At 54.2% G+C, this 22539-nt stretch overlaps 1 protein-coding gene across 1 annotated transcript in view; it reads left to right on the top strand.

The window, feature by feature from the left end:
* LOC101422746 (disks large homolog 5-like) overlaps nt 1-22539 on the top strand; it is a 205174-nt gene that overhangs the window by 164231 nt on the left and 18404 nt on the right. The window contains 16 exon segments of the mRNA XM_071215912.1: nt 5765-5897; nt 6200-6327; nt 8240-8383; nt 8385-8410; nt 8727-8830; nt 12474-12566; nt 13370-14251; nt 14254-14388; nt 15103-15226; nt 15624-15725; nt 15728-15764; nt 17020-17132; nt 17802-17891; nt 18166-18316; nt 21468-21630; nt 21925-22058. Coding sequence (XP_071072013.1) covers nt 5765-5897; nt 6200-6327; nt 8240-8383; nt 8385-8410; nt 8727-8830; nt 12474-12566; nt 13370-14251; nt 14254-14388; nt 15103-15226; nt 15624-15725; nt 15728-15764; nt 17020-17132; nt 17802-17891; nt 18166-18316; nt 21468-21630; nt 21925-22058 — 2559 coding nt within the window.

Genomic DNA, 22539 nt, shown 5'->3' with positions numbered 1-22539 from the left:
GCTAAGCTCCTAAGTTCTCTAACCCGTGATGCTGACGAGGGGTCAGTGCTGCTCCCGAGGAAGCCCCCAGCCTGTGGGAGCACAGGTGTGCACCCGATCAGATGACAGCAGGGGTGAGTGCAGCAAGCATTAAATGCAGAGCGCTGGCCGAGGGCTGTGGGACCCTGGTGGAAGCACCCTTCACCTGGTCTGGGGTGGGGACTGGCGGTGTCCCAGGAAGGCCAAGCAGCCTTTGGAGATGGCCAGAAAGACCTCGGGCCGGCCAGAGCTGTGGGCTTGGGGGAGGGCACACTTGAGCAGGAAATGAGCAGGTTACAAAAGAGTGTCCCTGGGGCTGAAGGGTCACACCGATGAACCCGGAAAGGGGGTTTGGGTTTTAGGAAGAAAGGCATCACATGCAAGTCATCAGGATATCGAGTCTTTTGTCATCTTTTTCATGGCTTTTTGCAGAGCTGAAGTGTCCCCTGCTCCCACCCTGCCTTTCGCTTCCTTACACTTTGCCCGCCTGTTCCTCGTAACCCCTCTGTATTATGGCCCTTCTCAGCAGCAGTTTGTGCTGCTGCCTCCCTCCGCCCCTCCTCCCAGCCACTGTTATCTTCCCCCTCCCAGCCGATCGCTGTTCTCCCCGCCTCATTTCAACCGCCCTCATCCCGTATCCGCCCCGGCACAACCTCTGAAACAACCCCCCCTGCCATCAATGGCTTACGTCATAAACCGCAGGTCCGCCCTTGCCTCTGCAGCCAATCCTCAGCTGCCCCGCGGACATGCCCCTCCCACAACCTCCCCACCTCCATGACACTATAAAACCTCATGTACTTCCCGAATAAAATCAGACCTGCGCATAGACCTCGTCTCCGTGGTTCTTCTTCCATCGAACCACGCGTCCCCCAAGCCTTGAGCCACCCGCTGCCGCCCCGGTCCGGCCGTGGCGTAGGCCCGATCCCCGGCAGCGACTCACCTGCAGTGACCCGCCTGCAGTGCCGCAGCGGCGGCCACAGTTGGCGCCCGGAACAGGGACCCCAGCTTCGGCCCCTCGCTTGGCCAGTCCGCTGCTGAACCTCGCACGGGACCCATCGCCGTCCTCCCGTGCCGCCGCTCAAGGTAGGGACTCTCCGGCGTTGCTCCCTTCACCCCCCTCCTGAGCCCTCTGCCGCGATGGGGGCCTCCCTCTCATCCCGTCAGGTTCCTCAAGTCCGCTTGCTCGCTGCCCTTTTAGAGACTCACCACGTGAAGGTCTCTCTCCGTCAGCTACAGCGGTACTGGGACCTTCTCCTACCCTTTAATCCTTGGCTCACCACCTGTGCTCTCTGGAGCCCAGAGACCTATGAACGTCTAATTCAGCGGGTGACGTCCGCTATGGAGCACGATCGCAAGCAGTTTCCCCCCGGCCTTATCCCGACCCTCGTCGCTATCCGCGCCTGTCTCCAAGGTGTGCCCTCCCCTGCCTCTGCTCTCACTTGTGAGCCTAGCCACCCTGTCACATGCGATCCTGATGGAGACGACGATACTCGTTCTCTGTCCACCCAGCTAGAGGCCGCGCTCGAACTGGATCCCCCCACAGCCTCTGATCCGGACCCCAACCAACATGGCGACCCCCCGCCTTCTTCCCCCCCCACCGCGTCCTGCAAACAATGCCAACATGGCGCACCTCCTCCTTCTTCCTCGGCGCCCTCTTCCCGCCTTTACCCACCTCTTCCTGTCTCATCGCCATCCGGTCCCGTCCCGGATGCCTGCCGATCGCCATTTTCGGCTAAACCGGCAGAGCCTCCGGTGCCATCTTGGCCTGTACCTGGAAATGACATGGCCACTCCTCCATCTTGGCCCGAGGCCAGAAGTGATGTCAGGCGTGACGTCACCGTGCCGCCATCTTGGCCAATCAGAAGCACCGTTGCCGCCACGCCCTCCTGGCCGGCGCCCAGTGGCACCACCAGTGCCTCACCTTCATGGCCCGCTTCACCTCCCGCCTGCTCCAGCAATAGCGGGAGCATCGGGAATCCTCCTCCACCAGCGTACGACACCGCCTTTCTCACCTCTCCCACTCCGCCTCTGGCTCAGATGTTCCCCCTCAATCCCGCTCGCACTCCGCAAAACCCACAAGCGTGGATCCCCTTCTCGCCCAAAGACATCCAAATGCTCCGTGATGCAATCAAGGAAGATGGCCTTGCCAGCCCTCATGCCCAAGACATTCTCGAGCGTATGACCATCCCTCGCTGCATCCCTTACGACTGGATCTCTCTAGCCCGAGCGGTTCTCTCCCCGGGGCAATTCATTGACTGGCGAGCCCATCTCGGTGTCCTGATCGACAGTCAGATTGCCGACAATGCTCGTCAGGGTGTGCATTACCCTGCAGACGCATTTCTCGGGTTCGGCCCTTACGGCGATCCCAGCGCCTACACTGCCACCCCGCCTGGGTTTTTCATCCAGCTCCGTGACTGTGTTTTTCGAGCCTTCCGTTCGTGCACCGCGGCCGCCCCAGAGCCCCTCGTGAAGCTTTTCCAAAAACCCGAGGAGCCGTTTAACGAGTTCGTAGCTCGTGTGCAGGCCGCTGCAGAGAGGCGAGTTGTCGGCAACGCAGCCCGCGAGTCCTTCATCAAAGATCTCCTACAAGAGGGAGCTAATCCAGCCTGCAAGGCCATCATCCGTCCCCTTCGTGACAGGCCCCTCCAAGACTGGGTCCTTGCTTGCTCCGGAGTCTCCGGCCAAACCACCGCCCTCGCTGCCGCCCTTGTTGCCGCAGTCCAAACCATCAATACATGTTTCCGTTGTGGCGAGCTAGGCCACTTCGCACGGGAGTGCCCTAACCTCCCGGCACCGCCGCGCCCGGCCCCTCGGGGCATGGAGCCGCCATCAGCAGCCCCCGCTCCCCGCGCGCCCTCCACTCCTTGACCGCGATGCGGGAAAGGCACCCCGCACGGCCCTGCCGACCTTCCACCCCCCGACCCCCTTCCCCCTGATGACTCCCCCCTGCCGTAATGATGGCCCTTCTCCGCATCTCACCCCCCCGTGAGGTTTTTCTCCTCTTGTCATTGCAGATGACGCCTCCAGTTGCCCAGTCGAGCCCGCCTGAGTCTGCCCCTCCTGCGCCATCACCCGCAGGGACCACGCCAGCTCTCTCCTGCCGCGTGCGACGTCGACATCGTCTTCTTGTCCGCCGCTTGAGCCATCTCTCCCTCGAAAATGCCTCCATCGAGCAGCAAATTCTCCAGCTTCTCCGTCGTGTTCGCGCCTCCCCTGCCCGGCGCCCTCCTACCACCCCCTGCCTCCTACACCTTCTCATCATTATGCTCTCCTTAGCCTCCTCAGCCCAGGCCACACCCCTTTGGGCCGCCCTTCTCCAACCGCCTGGTTTCCTCTTTCTCTCCCCTCACTCCCCCACCTTCCCCACCATGTACTCCCCCAACTGCGACTTCCTCCCAGAAAGCTGCGACCCCCTCGCCCTTCCTGTCTCCTCGTCGTTGCCAAATGTCTCCATCCCTATTCCCCTCGACGCCTTGCAGTTCGTCACCAACCTTTCCACAGCTGTCCTAGTCCTCTCCCAAAGCCATCCCCTTACCGAGGAGGCCCGGCACGCCCAGGTGTGGCTCACGGAGGTGGCAGGAGGCGGCCATCGATAGGGCCCATCGTGGTCACCTCGAGCTGCGGGTACGGGTTCTCTGCCCTCCGCATGGGGAATCTGGCGTCTCAGCCGCCCTCCCCTCTGCTCACGCCCCCCTCGTGCCCCCACGCCCCCTGCCGGCAACCCCTCCTCATTCCTTTCTCTCCTATTTCCCCTCCTCTCACCCCCCCCTCATCTTTCCTCCCCACAAAATGTCAATCCCGCAAAACCTGTGCGTTCTTATTTTCGAAAGAGGGAACAATTGTCCCCTGCTCCCACCCTGCCTTTCGCTTCCTTACACTTTGCCCGCCTGTTCCTCGTAACCCCTCTGTATTATGGCCCTTCTCAGCAGCAGTTTGTGCTGCTGCCTCCCTCCGCCCCTCCTCCCAGCCACTGTTATCTTCCCCCTCCCAGCTGATCGCTGTTCTCCCCGCCTCATTTCAACCGCCCTCATCCCGTATCCGCCCCGGCACAACCTCTGAAACAACCCCCCCTGCCATCAATGGCTTACGTCATAAACCACAGGTCCGCCCTTGCCTCTGCAGCCAATCCTCAGCTGCCCCGCGGACATGCCCCTCCCACAACCTCCCCGCCTCCATGACACTATAAAACCTCATGTACTTCCCGAATAAAATCAGACCTGCGCATAGACCTCGTCTCCGTGGTTCTTCTTCCATCGAACCACGCGTCCCCCAAGCCTTGAGCCGCCCGCTGCCGCCCCGGTCCGGCCGTGGCGTAGGCCCGATCCCCGGCAGCGACTCACCTGCAGTGACCCGCCTGCAGTGCCGCAGCGGCGGCCAACACTGAAGTTTTTAATTTCACCAAAGTCCTTTTTATCTTCCCCTAGCCCAAGTCTTGAAAATTTTCTCCTATATGTCCTTCTCAGAGTTTTGTGGTTTTAAATTTTACATTTAAATCTACAAAATTAAATTAAAAATTGAACCCATGATCCATTTTGAGTTAATTCGTAGAAGTTTTGAGGTTTAGATCATTACTTTTTTGCCTGTGGTGTTCAGGTGCTCCAGCACTGTTTGTTGAACGGACCATCCTTTCACTACTGGCGTTGGTTTCATCCACATTGTTAAAAATCCATTGCCCTTTGCTTGTGAGGGTCTGTTTCTAGGCTCTCTATTTCATACCATTGATCTGTGTCAATACCACACAGTCTCAATCAATGTAGTATATAATATGTTTTGAAGTCAGGTAGTGAGTCCTCAATTTATTCTTCCTTTTTGTATTAGCCAAAGCGATGCTGAGGCAAAGTACCAGAAATATATTGGCTTTTAAAAGGGTATTTATTTGGGGTAGAAGCTTACAGTCACCAGGCCATAAAGCATCAGGTACTTCCCTCACCAAAGTTGCCATGTGGTGGAGCATGATGGCTGCCATCATCTTCGAGTTCTGCCTCCTTACCCCACCAAGGCTCGGTGTCCTGGCTTCCTTCAGCATTGCTGGGATAAGTCCCATCTCTCTCTCCAGTCTCGGCTGCTCTCTTCCTTCCACAAGGTCAGCTATGGACTGTCAGGCTCTCTCTCTTCCTGGGGTCTCTACTGTGTCTACTCCTCTCTGTTCCTCTCCTGTGTGTTTACTTCCCAGGGCTCCAGCATCCAAAACTCTTAACTGCCTCCTCTGCCATGTTGTTTTTCTGTGAGTCTGCCTCCACATTCTACTGGCCCAATCCAAGCCCTAATCATAATTTAATCAAGTAAAAGTGAAACCTAAATTCAACACAATTATAAGGGTATCACTAGCCCAGAGGAACAGACCAGTTTACAAACATAATCAGTATTTCTTTTTGGAATTCCTCAGTAATATCAAACTGCCACACTTTTCAAAATTGTTTTGGTCATTTTAGTTCCTTTTCTCTTCTCTATAAATATTAGATAGTCTCATTCACACCTACAAGAAAAAATCTTGCTGGAATTTTGGTAGGAAATGCATCAAATGTATAGATCAATTTGTAAAGGATTTGAGTCTTCCTTAAAAAAACACAGTAACCAACCACCGTGAAAACCCACTGAGACTGAAGGGGCCATGACTGACCCTCCAGATTGATTGGGAAGCTAGTGTGAGGGGAGGGGGGAAAGGAGTGCATTCGGCTTGGGCTGGGAGCTGGGACAGGCTGGGTGCTTCCCCGCCCAGAGAGCTGCCCCAGGACCCTCTCCGCAGGGAGCAGATGGAATCCCAGTTAGAGAAGGAGGCCTGGTTCCGACAGCTGATGGCCCACAGCTCCCACGACTTGGCCATCGACACGGATTCCATGGAGTGGGAAATGGAAGTGGTAGAGTTTGAGAGGGAGATGGTGAGTTGCCTTTGGGGAGTGTGAGGGTGGCGCCCAAGCTGGGTGGCAACACGTCGGTCCCCTGTGTCACATGGCAGATGCCAGCATGCATGCAGAAGGCAGAGGGAGGAGCAGAGAGTAGGGGGGAGGTGGCACCGCGAGGACATGTGTCTGTCTGCAGTGGCTGACAGGCAGGGGCAGCTGTTCGCAGGTTTCCAGCCGGGGCCCCGGGCTCCGTCAGGCACGGTGAGGGGACTTGGGGGTTTGAGAGCCAAACCTTCCTCCTTGGCACTCAGTCAAGGGTGCTGCTGCTGCTTTGACAGGAGAATGTGGATTTAAAGGCACTCGGGTTTGAAATGGCAGAACGTGTGAACGAGCCCTGCTTCCTGGGGGACTGTGGCATATTTGTCACTAAAGTGGACAAAGGGAGTGTTGCTGATGGCAGGTTAAGGTAAGAACCGAGGAGCCCCAGGCCCTGGAGGGAAGGGGTCCCCTCCAACCCAATGCAAGGGGCCATCTCCCAGCGGGCCCCGAGAGCGCCAGGCAGCGACTAAACCCGTGTGCCCACGGGGCGTCCGTCCAAGGCCTGCAGGCGCGGCTGCTAATTTTGTTCTTGTAGGAACCTCCCTGCCTCTCAGTTGCCTCTGCCTCTGCTTTCCCCCTGTCACCAAGGTGCTGCCACTTGCTCCTCTGACTAGGAAAGGTCTCGGTGGAATGAGTAAAAGCATAGGGCATGCCTGCTCATGCCTTGGAATAGGAATGACTGAAAATACTGTGTGCTTCCACAGTCCTTACTGTTTGCTCCATGTATATAAATAAATTCATTAATCTTTACCATCCTATGAGGAAGATGCTTTATTACTCCCCTTTTACAGATGAGGACACGGAGGCACAGAGGGCCTATGTCACTTGCAGAAGGTCACTCAAGGTTGGGTAGAACTCAGTCCAGGCAGCCCAGCTCTAAGTCTGCTGTTAGGTTGGTGCAAAAGTAATTGTGATTCAGACCATGAATTTTAAATCATTATAACTAGGCTCAAACACATCTTTATTACTCAAAATAGGAACCATTACAATCAACACATTTTTGCCAATGAGAAATAAGTTTGTTTATTCCTGTAGCATAAAAATCCGTACTTTGGGATTTGATGAACTCTTGGAAAGCATTTTCTGCATCCTGCTGGTTGTGGAAGCATTTTCCCTGCAAAAAGTTGTCAAGATGCTTCAAGAAGTGGTGGTCAGTTGGTGAGAGTCAGATGAATATGGCGGACGAGGCAAAACTTAGTAGCCCAGTTCTTTCCCTTTTGAAGCGTTGTTTGTGCGACATGTGGTTGGGTATTGTCATGGAGAAGACTTGGGCCCTTTCTGTTGACCAATGCTGGCTGCAGGCATTGCAGTCTTAGTGCATCTCATCGATTTGCTGAGCATACTTCTCAGATGTTATGGTTTCGCTGGGATTCAGAAAGCTGTGGTTGATAGACCGGCAGCAGACCAACCAACAGTGACCATGACCTTTTTTGGTGCAAATTAGGCTTTGGGAAGTGCTTTGGAGCTTCTTGGTCCAACCACTGAGCTGGTCATTCCCGGTTGTCATATATAATCCACGTTTCATTGCACATCACAATCCCATCGAGAAATGGTTCCTTATTGTTGCATAGAAAAGGAGAAGATGACACTTTGATGATTTTTTTGAATTTCAGTTAGCTCTTGAGGCACCACTTATCAAGCTTTTTCACCTTTCCAATTTGCTTCAAATGCTGAACAACTATAGAACAGTCAACGTTGAGTTCTTTGGCAACTTCTCTTATAGTTGTAAGAGGATCAGCTTTGACGATTGCCTTCAAATGGTTGTTGTCAACTTCCAGTGGCCAGCCACTATGCTCCCTCATCTTCAAGGTTCTCATCTCCTTTGCAAAACTTCTTGAACCAACACTGCACTGTATGTTCGTTAGCAGTTGCTGGGCCAAGTGTGGTGTTCATGTTGTGAGTTGTCTTTGCTGCCTTACAACCCATTCTGAACTCAAGTAAGAAAATCACTTGAATTTTTTTTTCTAACATCATTTCCATAGCCAAAATAAATACAAAATAAACAGCAAGTAATGTCATTAGCAAAAAACCATAAAACTAGAAATGTACATTAAAATGATGTATAACATAACCACAGTTACTTAAGAATGTATTCCAGTATCAAATGGCAAATTTCAGCAATGCAAAATTGCAATTACTTTTGCACCAACCTAATAGTTTAACCATTATGTGCCGGGAAGAGGAAATCTTTCTGGACGTACACGGGGTCCCCGCTTTCCAAACAGGCACAGCTGGTCCGGCGTGAGCGAAGGTGCTGACCTGGCTTTGCCCCTCCACAGGGTCAATGACTGGCTGCTGCGAATTAACAATGTGGATCTTATCAACAAGGACAAGAAGCAGGCGGTCAAGGTGCTCCTCAACGGAGGGGGGGCCATCAACATGGTCGTGCGGCGGCGCAAGTCCCTGGGTGGGAAGGTGGTCACGCCACATCAACCTAAGTGGACACAAAGGTAGAGGGGCCAGCAGAGGGGGCAGGGCGCTGCATCCTCCCAGGCAGGCGATGGTTCTCCTTGCAGGGGCAAGGCGTGGATGTCATTACAGCGCTGCCCACGCACCTTCCCCTTCTGGTCTTGCTGATCTCCCTTTGCATGCTTGATTCAGTTCACCAGATGTGCATTGCATCCGGGGCCTGACCTGGGCAGGGTGCCGGCTCGGGCAGGGTGCAGTCGGACAGCACCCCCCTTTTTGATGTCTGGTTAGCAAAGATGAGGCAGGACCATGACCGGCTGGGCCAGGCGGTGACCACGGTCAGCCTTGTGCTTGCAGACAGTGGTGTCAGCCTGGAGAATGGAGTGTACGCTGCCGCCGTGGTACCCAGGAGCCCCGCTGCCAAGGAAGGGTCTCTTGCAGTGGGAGACAGGATTGTGGCAGTAAGTCTTGCTGGGACAAGGTTAGGGCCAGGGTGACCCGCTGCAGACAGACAGTTGAATTACAGTTGGAAGGTTTGAGAAAGAAATGTTCTTGGGCATTGCTCCGTGTGAACATTTAAAAATAATTTTGGGGGGAGCGGGTATAGCTCAGTGGTTTGAGCTCCTGCTTGCCATGGTCCCAGGTTCAATCCCCAGTACCTCTAAAAAAAAAAGATTTTTGATCCTGATGTCTTGATGATGTGTTTCTATTTATTTTAGAAACTTAAGAAATACAGAAAACGGAGGAAATAAAAGTCACTTGTATAGCTACCACCTGTAGAAAAGCTTCCTTAACATTTTTATGAATTTCTCTGCAGCCTGTACTCTATGCATGAATGTACATTTAGGAGAACTTTTTTTTTACAAGTTGATGTCATTGGTGTGTAACTTTTTGGATCTTTCATACTAAACATTATATCCTTTATTTGTTTCATTTTTTTATTGTCAAAGTAAGACTTGCTATAAAATCTTCAAGTGATAGATACATGCACACAGTGAAAAGTGGTCTGACTCCTTCCTTCAGTCCTGCTCCCAGAGCTAATCTCTGCCCCCACTTGCTGGGTGTGCCCCCAGACCCTAAGTGCTTATACAAACCCACGTGTGCACGTACAGGGCTCTGGTGGGTGTGTGTTTCTTTCTGAGTACGTGAGCTCATACTGTGTTACTCTACGATTTGCCCTCTACATTGTGGCTGTCTTTCCATACTGAGCCTCATTTCTATCCCCTCAGTGATGTTCTGTTGGATTATGTGTAATGTAAAGCCCCCTCACTTGCTGGTGACATAGGCATCATTTCCAGTTTTTGCAATTGCACACAGTTCTGCACTGAACGTCACCTGTGTGCATAGCTGCTTTGGGTACACGATTCTCTCTCTGGTGACTCTACTCTGAGTCGTAGGGCATGCACATTTAATATTTTAAACTCACTTTCTGAACTTGAAAATGTCTTAAACTTTTTCATGATATACCCACAAAATTCCAGTCGTAGGGCTGGCAGTGAAAGTAACTCTTCCTCCAGTTCCAGACTCTGCATCTACCAACCTCCCTCGGCAACCTCCCACGGCAGCCACTGTTAACAGTTGATTGGGTTTTCTTGCAGAAATATTTAAAACATGGGTATTTCCTACTCTGCCTTTTCATCCAGATGGGATCAGAGCATGCTCAGGTGTCAGCCTTGCTTTTAGTTTCTAGCGGCGTGGCTTGGAGGTCCTTGCACACTTGCATGTCCCGGTCTGCCTCCCCGTTTTGCTAACTTCATGCTGTTCCTTGACGGCAGCAGCACGAGCTGTGGAACCAGTCCCTTCCTGATGGTCGTTAGGACATTTTTTTCCCTAAAAATTAAATATATATGTTGGTAACATATATAAGATTTCCCATTTTAATATTTTTAAGTAGATGTCAGTGGCATTAATCATATTCACAATGTTGTGCTGACATCACCACCATCACTACCAAGACTTTTCCCCCCTCACCCCAAACAGAAACTCTGTGCCCGCTTGAGACAATTCCCCACCCCCTCGCCTCAGCCCTGGTGACCTGTAATCTACTTTCTGTTCCTCGGAATTTGCTTATTCTAGATATTTCATATAAGAGGAATCCTACAATATCTGTCCATATTTCATATAAGAGGAATCCTACAATATCTGTCCTTTTGTGTCTGGCTTATTTCACTCAACATGATGTCTTCAAGGTTCACCCATGTTGTAGCATGAGTCAGAACTTCATTCCTTTTTATGGCTGAAGGATATTCCATTGTATGTCTAGACCACATTTGTTTACCCATTGCTCTGCTGATGGATACTTGCGTTGCTTCTACCTTTTGGCTAACAGTGAGTAATGCTGCTGTGAACATGTGTCTAAGTATCTGTTTGTGTCCCTGTTGTCAGGTCTTTTAGGTGTATACCTAGGAGAGCAGTTGTAGAGTCATGGTAATTCATTGTTTAACTCTTTGAGAAATCTCTTTACTGTTTTCTATAGTGCCTGCAGCACTCTGCATTCCTTTGAAGACATCTTTGTCTTTACAAGTACTGCTGGAGAGGGCTCCAGGCTGTCCTGGAAAGTGTACTTTGGGGTAAATTCCTGGTGTTACTGCTTGGCCAGGAGCCCTATGCATTTAGCAGTTGATAGGATCTTCCCACTCTTGGCCTTTTCAGTCCCACCTGCAGTGTATGAGAGAGCTCCCTGCTTCACATCTTTGCCAGTTTTTCTCAGATTTTCTTTTGAGCTGGGTTTAAAAGCATATTAAAACGGCCATTGTGAAAAATGTTAAGTCATGGAAAAGTTACAAGGAGAGCAATAACCAAATTAATCCTCCACTTTGATAATCACCCTGCATATACTTTTTTTTTTTTAACTTGATTTTGAAATAATTATAGAGTCACAGGAAATTGCAAAGAGAACCTAGAGAGCTCCCATGTATCCTTTACCCATTCTCCCTCCAGGGCTACATCTTACACAACTAGAACATCTCGACCAGGGAGTGGACAGCTGTACGATGTGTAGGTGTGGTTCTGTGCCGTTCCAGCACGTGTGGTTGCATGGAATCACGAGTGTAGTCAAGACACACAACTGTTCCATCTGCACAAAGCTCACCCTCGAGTTGACCCTTTGTAGTAACAGCCAGCCCTCCCCTCCCACCATTCCTAAACCTGGCAACCACTCATCTGGTTTCCAGCTCTGTGATTTTGCCATTTTGAAAATGTTATACAGTTGAACTGCAGTATGTGACCTTCTGAGATTGGCTCCTTCCACTCAGGCTCATGCCTTTGAGAGCCATCCAGGGTACTCTGTGTATCGGCTGTTTGTTCCTTTTTATTGCCGAGTGTTAATTGATGGCATGAAAGTACCATGGTTTGTTTAACCATTCACACATTGCACATGCCCTTTTAAAAAGATCGGGGGAGTGGATGTGGCTCAGGCAGTTGCACACCTGCTTCTCATACAAGCCCAGGGAGGTCCTGGGCTCGGTCCCTGGGCAAAATAACAAACAAAGCACTCAGGAGAACCAGTCTGGTTCGGTGGTTGGGCACCGGCTCCCACACCTGAGGTCCTGAGTTCAATCCCCAGCTCCAGGACCTCAAAAAAAAAAAATAGGTCTGGACATGCCTGGAGGGCTGTTGGCAGAGATTCAGGGACAAGGGTTGAGAGATGAGCCTTCATTTCACGTGGCTCCTTTCTGTTTACAAAGTCTTTTGCAACCGTGTTTCCAGTCTCCTCACTGCCTCTGGGAGGGGTTTGAGTTTATTTTCCATTTTTTAATATGAAGGAATGGGACTTGGAAGCTCTGAGCTGCATCCAGCATCATGCAGCAGAAAGTGGCAGGACAGAAATGACCCCCTAAGATCTTTGGGGCTCTGGCCCCAGACGGACAGGCGCTTTTCCCTGGATTGACTTTAAGGGTGTGCGTTTCACTGGCCTCAGAAACCTTTGCCTGGCTCCTTGTGTCTTACCACTGAGCGGCTTTCTCTCATCTGCCCACTCCAGAAGGTGTGACCTTACAGAACCAGGCCTGCTCCCCTAGGATGGCAGCCGGGCCATGCCCCTGCCTGGGGTCTGCCCAGGGCCGCCCTGTGGGTGGGCTTGATGGGCTCTCTGTTTGGTCCTAGATCAATGGCATTGCACTGGACAACAAGTCTCTGAATGAATGTGAATCTCTGCTGCGGAGCTGCCAGGACTCCTTGACCCTCTCTCTCCTAAAGGTGAGGCTCCCTCCCTGTGCCTGGCTCTGCTCTCATTGTCTGGGACACAGACAGAGCCTCAGCTCTGCGGACCCCAGCTCTACTTCTCGGCATTGCTGGAAGCTTGTTTCACAACATGTAGGGCGTGCGTGAGGCCTGACGGGATCCTGGCTTAAAACAAAAAGCAGCTATAACTGTATATTTATATACAAAAGTATATTTTGGGGGCAGTAGGGTATATTTGAATACCATCTAATATGATGTTATCATATAATAATATCTAGTTATTCAGATGATAATAGTGAATTATTTTCTTGTGTAAGGGAATAGCCTTATTTTGAGAGGTATGTGCTGAAGTTGTTTGGAGTAAAATGTCATATCTGCAACTTCCTTTCAGACAGGAAAAAACAACTTGGTAAAATGTTGAATCCAGATGGTAGGTTTATGGGTGCTCATTGTACTTTCCTATTAATTTTTCTACATAGTTGGCAAAATTTATAATAGAACAAAATTACTTGTCCATTTCGATAAGAGCTGTGTATTTTTAACTCTGCAATTTTGCTTTTATGTTTAATAATTTTTTTTTAAATGTGTAGGATGTTGTACAGGTAAATTCAGAAAGTGCTCAGATTCAAAGGAACCATGTGGCTCATGTGAGTTCCAAGGGGCCAGGACTGAGAACTGCAGGTGTAAGCCGCACCTGCCAGAGAGACGGGGGTGTGTGAGTGTGTATGCAGGTGTGTGCATCAGCCCCTCTCGGTCTTTGGATGGCCCATTTCAGGTCCTGCAGTCTCATCTCCCTCGCTCTCACTCCTCTGCTTTAGGTGTTCCCTCAGAGCTCCTCATGGAGCGGCCAGAACATCTTTGAAAATATCAAGGACTCGGATAAGATGTTGAGTTTCCGAGTGCAGGGCCCTGAGGTCCAGGCTTACAATAGACGGAACTTGACGCAGCACAACAACTCCACACAGACAGATATCTTCTCTGTGGACAGGCTGGAGGACAGGAAGGAGCCAGGCCCCCCTGGGGGCAGTGGCTCCTTCCTGCACAAGCCGTTCCCTGGGGGCCCCTTCCTGGGCTCCCCGCAGGCCTGCCCAGGCGCCGCGGAGCATAGTCCCAGTTCCTTCCGCTCGGACCTCTCCGGGGAGCGCGGCTATGGGCTGGTGGATGTGTGCAGCCAGCAGCCCCTGCTGCCCTTTGAGACAGAGGCAGGCCCTTGCGGGGTGTCCAAGGCTCCCCTGCATAAGGCAGAGTCCAAGAGCTCCAACAGTGGCGGGACGTGGCCCAAGGCTGTGCTCAGCTCCGTGGTGGAGACCGAGAAGCTCTCTGTGTACAAGAAGCCAAAGCAAAGAAAGTTCATCTTTGACCCGAACATGTTCAAACGCCCCCAGACACCCCCCAAGATAGACTACCTTCTCCCCGTCCCTGCTCACTCTCCCCAGGCCTCCAAGAGAGTGGGGCCCCTGACACCCCCGAAACCTCCCAGGAGGAGCGACTCCATGAAGTTTCAGCACAGACTGGAGACCAGCTCCGAGTCAGAGGCCACTCTGGTGGGCAGCTCCCCATCCACCAGCCCCCCGGTGGCCCTGCCCCCTGGCGCGGACCCCGGGGAGCCCACGTGCACTTCGCCCCCTTGCAAGGCGAAGGTCCGCATCGCCTCCAGCTACTACCCTGAAGGCGACGGGGACTCCTCCTACCTGCCGGGCAGGCCAAGAAGTCCTGTGACGAGGACCTCACCTCCCAGAAGGCTGACGAGCTGGGCCAGAAGCGCCGCAGACCCAAGTCTGCTCCCAGTTTTTGGCCCAAACTCGCCCCAGTGGTCATTCCTGCTCCATTCCTGGAGGTAGAGCTCTGCCTGGGAGTGGGGCCTGGTGGGAATGGGGGGTCATAGCAGTCGAGACCCACACCAAGGCATCCTGCACCAGGTCCCCAAGCTTGCTTAGCCCTGGCTCCTTCGCCCGAGGGGAGGGAAAGGGGTGGAGGAGGTGGGGGGGGAAGCAGCCCCAATGGGAGGTGGGAATGCGGAGCTAAAAGAGGAGACCTTTCTTAGGAGTAGCATTTGATTTGCTTATTCAAATAGCTTTTGAACATCTGCGAGAAAACACGGTGGCACAGACTTGCCTTGAAAGGTTTAGGGAGACAGGCTGGCGTACCTGGTCAGCCAGCCCGGGATAGTGTGGTTGTTTTGGTGTGTGCTGTAGTCGTTTCCAGAAGGAAGAGAATGCCACAGGTGGCGGGCAGCATTCAGGGAAGCTGTGCCGCTCCCGGCGGACAGGAAGCACGACACGGTGCAAGCCGGGTTGTGACTGTGTCGGAAGCACCCGTGTTCTCACCATTTCTACACATAAGCCCTCTTTATTTGAAAGAACAGGGATACTGTCTCTGCTTTTCTTCCGAATTGGTTTTAAGGGAAGCTCTTGCCTTTCCGCTAATGTCTGCACAACATGAACGAGCAGCGCCTTGGTGTCAGGAGGAGCTCCCGGGCAGACGTCAGCTTTCAGGCGCGCCCACGTCGCTGCCTGCTTCCAGCAGTCGCCTCTTGCCTTTGTTTCCTCAGGATCAGAAGTGTGTCACGGCAGGTGGTGACCTCTCCCCAGAGCTCCCGGAGTGGTCCCCTTACTCTCCAGGCCATTGCGGTCAGCACGGCAACCCCCTGCTCTACCCCAGCAGGGCGTCTGTGGGTGAGCTGATGAGGCGGGTGGGGGCAGAGGTCCGTGTGGTCGCATGGGTCTGCCCAGACTTGGGAGGGTGGGGGGCGTTGGCTTACGGCCCGAAGAACTGGAGGTGGTCCCTACCTGTGATGTTTTGTCTGGCATCGGTGACAGTCATTTCTCAAAGCACTTTATCCCCTGTGCGAGCTGGGAAGTGGAAGCATTAAAGTGGGTTTGTCCATTTTACTGGTGGAGAAAGGCAGGTAGTTCTTTGCTGGGTAGCGGATTGGCAGCTGGCGCCCTTTTGGACTTGTGAGTCCTTTCCCCAAATTACTCTGCAGCTTCTTGGTGGTGCTCAGGGCCAGGGGCTGGGCGTGGGGCCACCTGGGGGCTCTGGGGCAGTGGTTCTCACCCAGACCCTTTCCAGGCACCATCCCCCGGAGCGTGACACCGAGCACCACCGTGAGCTCCATCCTGAGGAACCCCATCTACACCGTGCGCAGCCACAGGCTCGGCCCCTGCAGCTCCCCGTCCCCAGAGAGCTGGGCCCCCAGGGTTTGCACCCCAGGTATGCGAGCCCCCCCACGCCTCCCTGGCTCCCCTGCTGTCCAAGCCTACCCGGGCTGCCAGGCACCCAGAGCTCGTGGGCAGTTTGGCCAGGAAGGGGCTTAGAGCAGCCTGGGGTCCCCTGGAAGGTGAGCTTTAAAGGTGGCCCCTCCCTCCACCAGCATGGGGTCTGTAAAGCTCTTGAACCCCACAGAGGCTCAGACCTCCCTACAGGTCTGGCTTTGTGTCCACAGCGTGTTTGTGCCCTAAGTGCCAGCACTGACCCTGTCGTGGAGGAGGAGATGGCCGCATAGGAGGGGGCTGGGTCGAGGCCACTCTTGGGCTCATTCATCTAGTTATTTGACAAGTATTTACTGAGCACCTCCTAGATGCCACAGACTGTTCTAGTTTCAAGGGGATGCAGCGGGGCACTGAAGGATGAGCTTGCTGGCCCGGCAGTGCTCTGTGTTCACGTGTGGGGAGGCAGGCAGGATGGTGGCTCTGGAGATGGGAAAACATGGCAACAGGCTGGACTGTGACTCGAAGGCAGGGTGGGCCGCCTGATGGGGGGGGTGCTGCAGTGACTGTGAGGCAGGAGGGGAGGCTGGCTGTCCCAAGACTGGGGAGCGCCCCGGGGGAGCAGAGTGGTAGGTGCCTGGGCCGAGGGTGGGGGGTAGCAGGCAGTGCACTGGCTTGGGGGGCAGAGTGATTGGAGTGTGGTGGGGGACAGTGGCTCAGGAGGGGGTCACAGGTCATAGGGGCTTGAAAGCAAAGGTTTGGATTTTGTCCCAAGTCTGGTGGGGTCTGTGGGAGGGAGGGCATAAGCAAGAGGCGTCCTCTCTGCACAGCTGGAAGAAGCCGTCCCTGGGTTGCTCTCAGGCCAGCCCCCCTTCTGTGACCTGCCATGCCCTCTGAACAAGGCACAGAGCCCCCTCTCTGGGCCAGCCTCTCCTGGCCCACATCCTCGGAGGAGTGGTTCCAGCCGCCTGAGCCCGCCGGCTTCGGGAGCCCCTCTTTTCCCATACGGAAGTCCCTTTTTCACGGGGGCCCTGGCTGAAGTGCACTTGGCTGGCGGCTCCGGCTGTGTGGCCCTCTGTGCTGCTCGAGGGGCCCTCTGCCCGGGAGCAGTTTGCCCGTGAGCAGCAGAGTCCCAGGGCCACGGGCCACCCTCTGCCAGCCCAGGGGGTGTCGGTGACGCCCGTCGCACGCACGTCTTCCCCGGGCGCCCCGCTCGGGCCTTCCTCCCTGAGCCCCCTCGCCCCTCTCGTTCTCTCCAGTGTCCAGCACCAAGGACGTCTGAGCCTGGACCTGAGCCCCCGGGTCTGCAGTGACGACCCTGAGATGAGGGCCTCCCACAGCTCCAACTCACTGCCCTCCAGCACCCGCCTCGGTAACCATGCCGGCTGCGGTCACCTGGCCCCCGCCCTCACTTACCTCCCCCTTCCCGGTCGGCAGAGCCTCCCGGTGGCCTGCTCCCTGCTGCCTCTGCCCACCCCCCATGGAGGCTGGCTCATTTCCATGCAGGGCTGACCGCCTTGTGGGCCGGTCCCACCCCGCCCCGCTCAGAGCCGCTCCCCATGTCTCTTCGCTTCCTTCAGTGACCCTGCTGCCTTCCTGGGGCAGTAGCTCCAGAGGAATCCCGTGGCTAGGGAGCCTCGCTCTGGGCGCCCAAGCTTGCACACGACCTGGGGGAGGCATTCTGCTGTCCACTTGTGGGGACCGTAGCCCCACGTAGGGTCTCGCAGGTCCCCCATAGACACCCTGAGGGGGTGGTTCACGGTGTTGGGGAGAGAAGACGGAGCGGCCGCTGCATGGCTTGGGTCACTGTCCCTGCCTGTGCGGTCCCATCTGGAGTGGCTGTCGCCTGTGTGGCTCGTTCAAGGACAGGGGCTCAGCGCCTATCTTTCTCCATCTCCTCTCATTTAGACCTCTAGGGGGTGAATGGCAAGGCTCAGCTCAGAGTTTTTGTTGTGATTGTACATCTCTCTGGTCTTCCAAATTGGTGGTGAGGGCTGGTGTTTAATCGTAGGACTAAAGTTTCGTCCCCTTGGAACTCTAGAGTCTTCGAGTAACTTGCAGTACAAGGCGGAACGCATTAAAATCCCATCGACGCCCCGATACCCCCGGTCTGTCATGGACTCTGATCGAGGTAAGCGCCTCTCGCAGCCCCCTCCATGCCAGCCCTGCTCTTTCCCTTTCTCCTCACTGTTGAGTGTCTGGGTACAGCTGATAACTTGCACCTGCTTCCGTTGATCAGCGTTTGCCAAGTCAGCCCTGGGCTTGGCGACTTGGGATGGACCCAGGCCCCGTGGCGCGGTCAGGCCCTGTGGCACGCAGCGGCGGGGACACGTCCTCCTCCTGACCGTGGCAGCCGGGGCCCCCGGAGATGATGGTGGCCCACAAGCTCCCGCGCTCTCTTGCAGGTTCGCTGTCACATTCTGAGTGCAGCACACCGCCTCGGTCACCCCTGAATGTCGACACCCTGTCCTCTTGCAGCCAGTCCCACGCCTCGGCTTCCATACTGCCAAGGATCGCAGTCAACCCCACGTCCCTCGGGGAGCGCAGGAAGGACCAGTGAGGACCGCCTGGGCTCTGTGTCACGGCCACACTGGTGGGCGGCGCATCCCTCAACGGGGGCTCATGGGCACGCACAGCAGGGGTTGGTGGGGTCCGTTGTTATTTGATCCCAGGACTGGGCCACCTGGGTTTTGGTTCCGCTGGTGCTGGGTCGCATCTTGCTCTGGTGCATCCCTAGTGCCACCCACGGGGCCTTGGGATGTGGGAGCCATAGCCCAGCCTGCTGTGCCCCCAGGGGTGGGCACGTGTAGGTGACAAGGCAAGGAACAGGGTGGGCTCCTTCCACGGAGTGCCGCGGGGCGCGGTGGGCCTGCGGGGAGGGTGCTGGACGCGAGCCCGACGGTGGCTCCACGGCCGCGGCTGTCGCTCTGTGTAAACACCGTGAGTGCACTAAGTCGTGAGAGCCTCAAACTAACCCCAGTGTGAGTGACGTTGTTATGATTGTCATTAGCCCCATTTTGCAAATGAGAAAACTGAGGCTGGGAAGTTGTAGTGTTTTGTCTGTGTCATGTCTTAGCAGTGGGCATTGGGATTCACTCTTTGCCTTGTTCTTTGGTCCCAGAACAGCTATAGCTCTCGGTTATTATTATTTCTACCTTTTATTGTGAAATATACATAAAGGGGCAAAGAAAGAATATAAAGCCTCAATGTACAGCTAAGCCAGCCGTGGTTTCATTTTAAGTGCAGGCCAGTCCCTGCTTCACTCTTAGGTTCACTGTAGGCCTCATGTCTGTCCGAGGCTGCCCCGTCTACGAGTCTGTACTCCCCTCCAGACACGCTGCCCACACACACCTCGTCCCTCTCTGTCGTTCCTGCAAATGGCATTTGGTGGATCGTGTTTACATTTAGAAGGTCCTGTCCAGAGTGTGGGTCTTTAGGCCATCTCATTAAACTTGAACTTGCCTTTATTTAATCACGTAAAAAGAACACAGCTGCCCTTGTCCAGGCGAGACCAAAAAGCTGAAGACCCTCTGTAGCCGTGAGCCTCAAGTGACCTTTGCCGGCAGGGTCGGGGAGGGGGGCTCCGTTAAGAAAATCTCATATTTGACTCGAAAGCGTGACCTCGTCAAACAGCCCAAGAGCCTGGGAGAGGGGTGTGTCCCCATTCACCAGCGCCTGGCCCATTAGGGGACACTGTGAGGGGCAGTTTGAGTCCACGGGGAGGGCCGGTCCTCACCCACGGGGATTTCCCATGTGTGCACACAGGACACGGCCTGCAGGCATGGGGCCGGGGCTGGAGGTTCTCGACCCCGGCTCTGGTCATTGCGAGACCAAGACCTTCCCCTGAAGTCAGTGCGTCCTTAGAAGTAGAGGGGGTTTCGTCATGTCACAGTCCAGTAATCCCTTCGCTCCCTGTGCCGTGCAGAGAGCTGGGGACTCCACTGGGAAGGACACAAGTGTTGTGAGCTTACAGCCTCATCAGAGAAATGTGAAAACACGAGCAACCAGAACAGACAACACATGTGAAAAATAATCCTGGGGAGCGGATGTAGCTCACCCACTTCCCACATATGAGGTCCTGGGTTCAGTCTCTGGTAACTCCTAAAAAAATCCTTTTTACCCCTGATTTTGAAGCATACTATCATATAACTACTCATAGAAAATTGGACAAAAACACAAGTCATCAGAGTAGAGAACACTTATTTAAAATAATCCTTTTTTTCCTGAGAGAAGGAAAAAACTAATCTCATCAACCAGAGATTTGATAACTGCTACCTGTTTGTGATGTGTGTCTGTGTATTTTATTCCTGTTTCATTATTTATTTGTTATACATAGTCACATCTTTTACTTACTCTAAGCTCCTCGTCACATGAAGTATACTTTATAAACCTATTTAAAAGGAACCTTAAAAAAATGAACAAGATTTCAAGGAAATAGTGTTTTAACTGCTCACAAAAATGCAACCTCGTTATCCTGAGAAAAATTAATTGTGCTTATGTTAAAAAATTAAATCAGAAGATTAACCAGCAAAAATCACCACACATGCCCTCACTTAGAGGTCCACTTTGTTAACATGTCGGTGGCCTTCTGGAGATGTCGTCATGCGTGTGCATACATGTAAGTTTGCACGTGCACATTAGTGGAAGTGGAATTGTGCTGTATGGACCTGCCTTCTCGTTTCCCAGTGTGTCCTGTTCGTCTTTCCAGAGGAGTTGTTGTGATCGAGACGTCAGTTGTGATGGCTCCATGGCTTCTGTTGAATGGCTGTTATTTTACAGTTGTCCTTTTCTCTTTTGAGGAAAGGGTACTGGTTAGAAGTGGCACAGAGGGCGGCGTATTAAGGGAGGACTGTGGCGTCCCCGGCTGGAGCACCTCCTCGTGGGGGCGGCTGCTCTCTGAGGTCTTGCACCTCTAAACCGTCTGTGTTTGGATGCAGGTTGAGTCACGGAGATGACCTGGCCATGGACCAGGCCTGGTCTGAGCTGGGGAGGCCGAGGGAAGCGCTGCAGGGTGCCAGGGGAAGGGCCGTGCTGGCAGAGGTGTAATCTCAGCTCTCCTGCGATCCGTACCACCACAGACCTCTTCTGAGACTGCCTGTGCCTGCCGGGCCCAGGTCCTTCTCACGCCCACGGGCACGGGGGGCGGCTCCCCGGGGGCACAGCGAGGGCATGGTCTTTCCATGGCTTCCATGCTGACTGCCGCTGCAAACCCAAGCCGTCCAAAGGGGGCCATGATCAATTTGCATCACCCTGGGTAGCCAATAAATATAAAAACTGATATTTTATACTGTCTTTCCTCAAGGGACCGTCACTCCAGAAGCCATCTCTTTTCCCAGGAAGGGGTTCTTGGGACCCTGCTGGAGTTTGTAAATCGCATACTGTGTGAGGCAGCTCGGCTCACGTGGAGAATCTCAGGGTTTTCCCCTGCACATATCAGTGTTTATAGTTCACACGGACCGTTCTCGTGTCTCTGGGATGGGGTGCTTTGGTGTCCATTGCTGCCATGTTCATATTACATGAGGTTGCAGGAACATGCATCATTTGTCATGAGAGAGTTGGGGTAGCCACTCCTCCACCTGCCTGTGTCACCCCAGGAGCACCTGTGCTCCCTGGCCTCTTCTGCATAGCCCAGTTGCATGCCTGAGCACAGACCCTTCCCCAGAACTCTTTGGATCTGAGTCCCCCAAACTGCTGGCTCTCTTCCAAGGTCTTACGTGGAGGAGCCACGCCACGTCAAGGTGCACAAGGGCCTGGAGCCTCTGGGGATCTCCATCGTGAGTGGTGAGAAGGGCGGGATCTACGTCTCCAAGGTGACCAGGGGAAGCATCACCCACCAGGCCGGCCTGGAGTACGGAGATCAGTTACTTGAGGTGAGAGAGGGCTGCCCTCCGTAGCATGTTCGTGGCAGCATTCTCCTCCTCGCCCTCCTCTCCTCCTCGGCCTCCTCTCCTCCCCATCTGCCAGCCCATCCCCCACATCCCCATCCCCATCCTCCAGCCTGCACCCCACATCCACATCCCCATCCCCCAGCCTGCACCCCAAGTGCCTATCCCCCAGATCTCCCCCCACATCCATGTGCCCATCCCCCAGCCCACCCCCCATGCCCCTGTTGCCTAGCCCACCCCCCACATCCTGTCCCCAGCCCTTTGTGGGTGTCTCCCCAGTTCAATGGCATAAACCTGCGGAGTGCCACGGAGCAGCAGGCCCGGCTCATCATCGGGCAGCAGTGCGACACTGTCACCATCCTGGCCCAGTACAACCCACACATGCACCAGCTGGGCAGCCACTCACGCTCCAGGTGAGGCCGGAGGCCCTGGACTGTGGGCTGGGGAGTGGGCGGGACGGGCAAGCTGCTGGAGAGCAGGGCTACCAGCTGCATCTCCTGGGCCTCCGGCTCCTGGGAGGAGGAGAGTTGACCAGCCTAGATTTTGGATGAGAGAGACATTTAAAGGGACATGTCTTCTCCTGAAACTGGGCGAGTTAACTGTGGGCCAGGGTCGCATTGGGTAGCCAGAGGCTGAAGCCCAGGGCCGGATTCTCAGGCACACTCTGTCCTGAGCAGACCCTGCGCCCCTGCCTGTGTCTTACTCCGGGCTGTGGGCCGTGGGGCAGGTGAGAGAAGGGGGAGACAGGGTTCCAGTAGCCTAGCACATTGCAGCTTAGTGGGGGGTTGAGACATGAGCCAAGGAAAAGGGACAGAGAATTCACGTGTCACCGGGGTGCCACAGGCATCAGGCCAGAGGTGGTCTGAGAGGACCTCGGGGTTGAGGACATAGGGG

Source organism: Dasypus novemcinctus, chromosome 6 (assembly GCF_030445035.2).
Source record: "Dasypus novemcinctus isolate mDasNov1 chromosome 6, mDasNov1.1.hap2, whole genome shotgun sequence".
NCBI lineage: Eukaryota > Metazoa > Chordata > Mammalia > Cingulata > Dasypodidae > Dasypus > Dasypus novemcinctus.
This window is presented reverse-complemented; position numbering and strand designations above follow the sequence as displayed.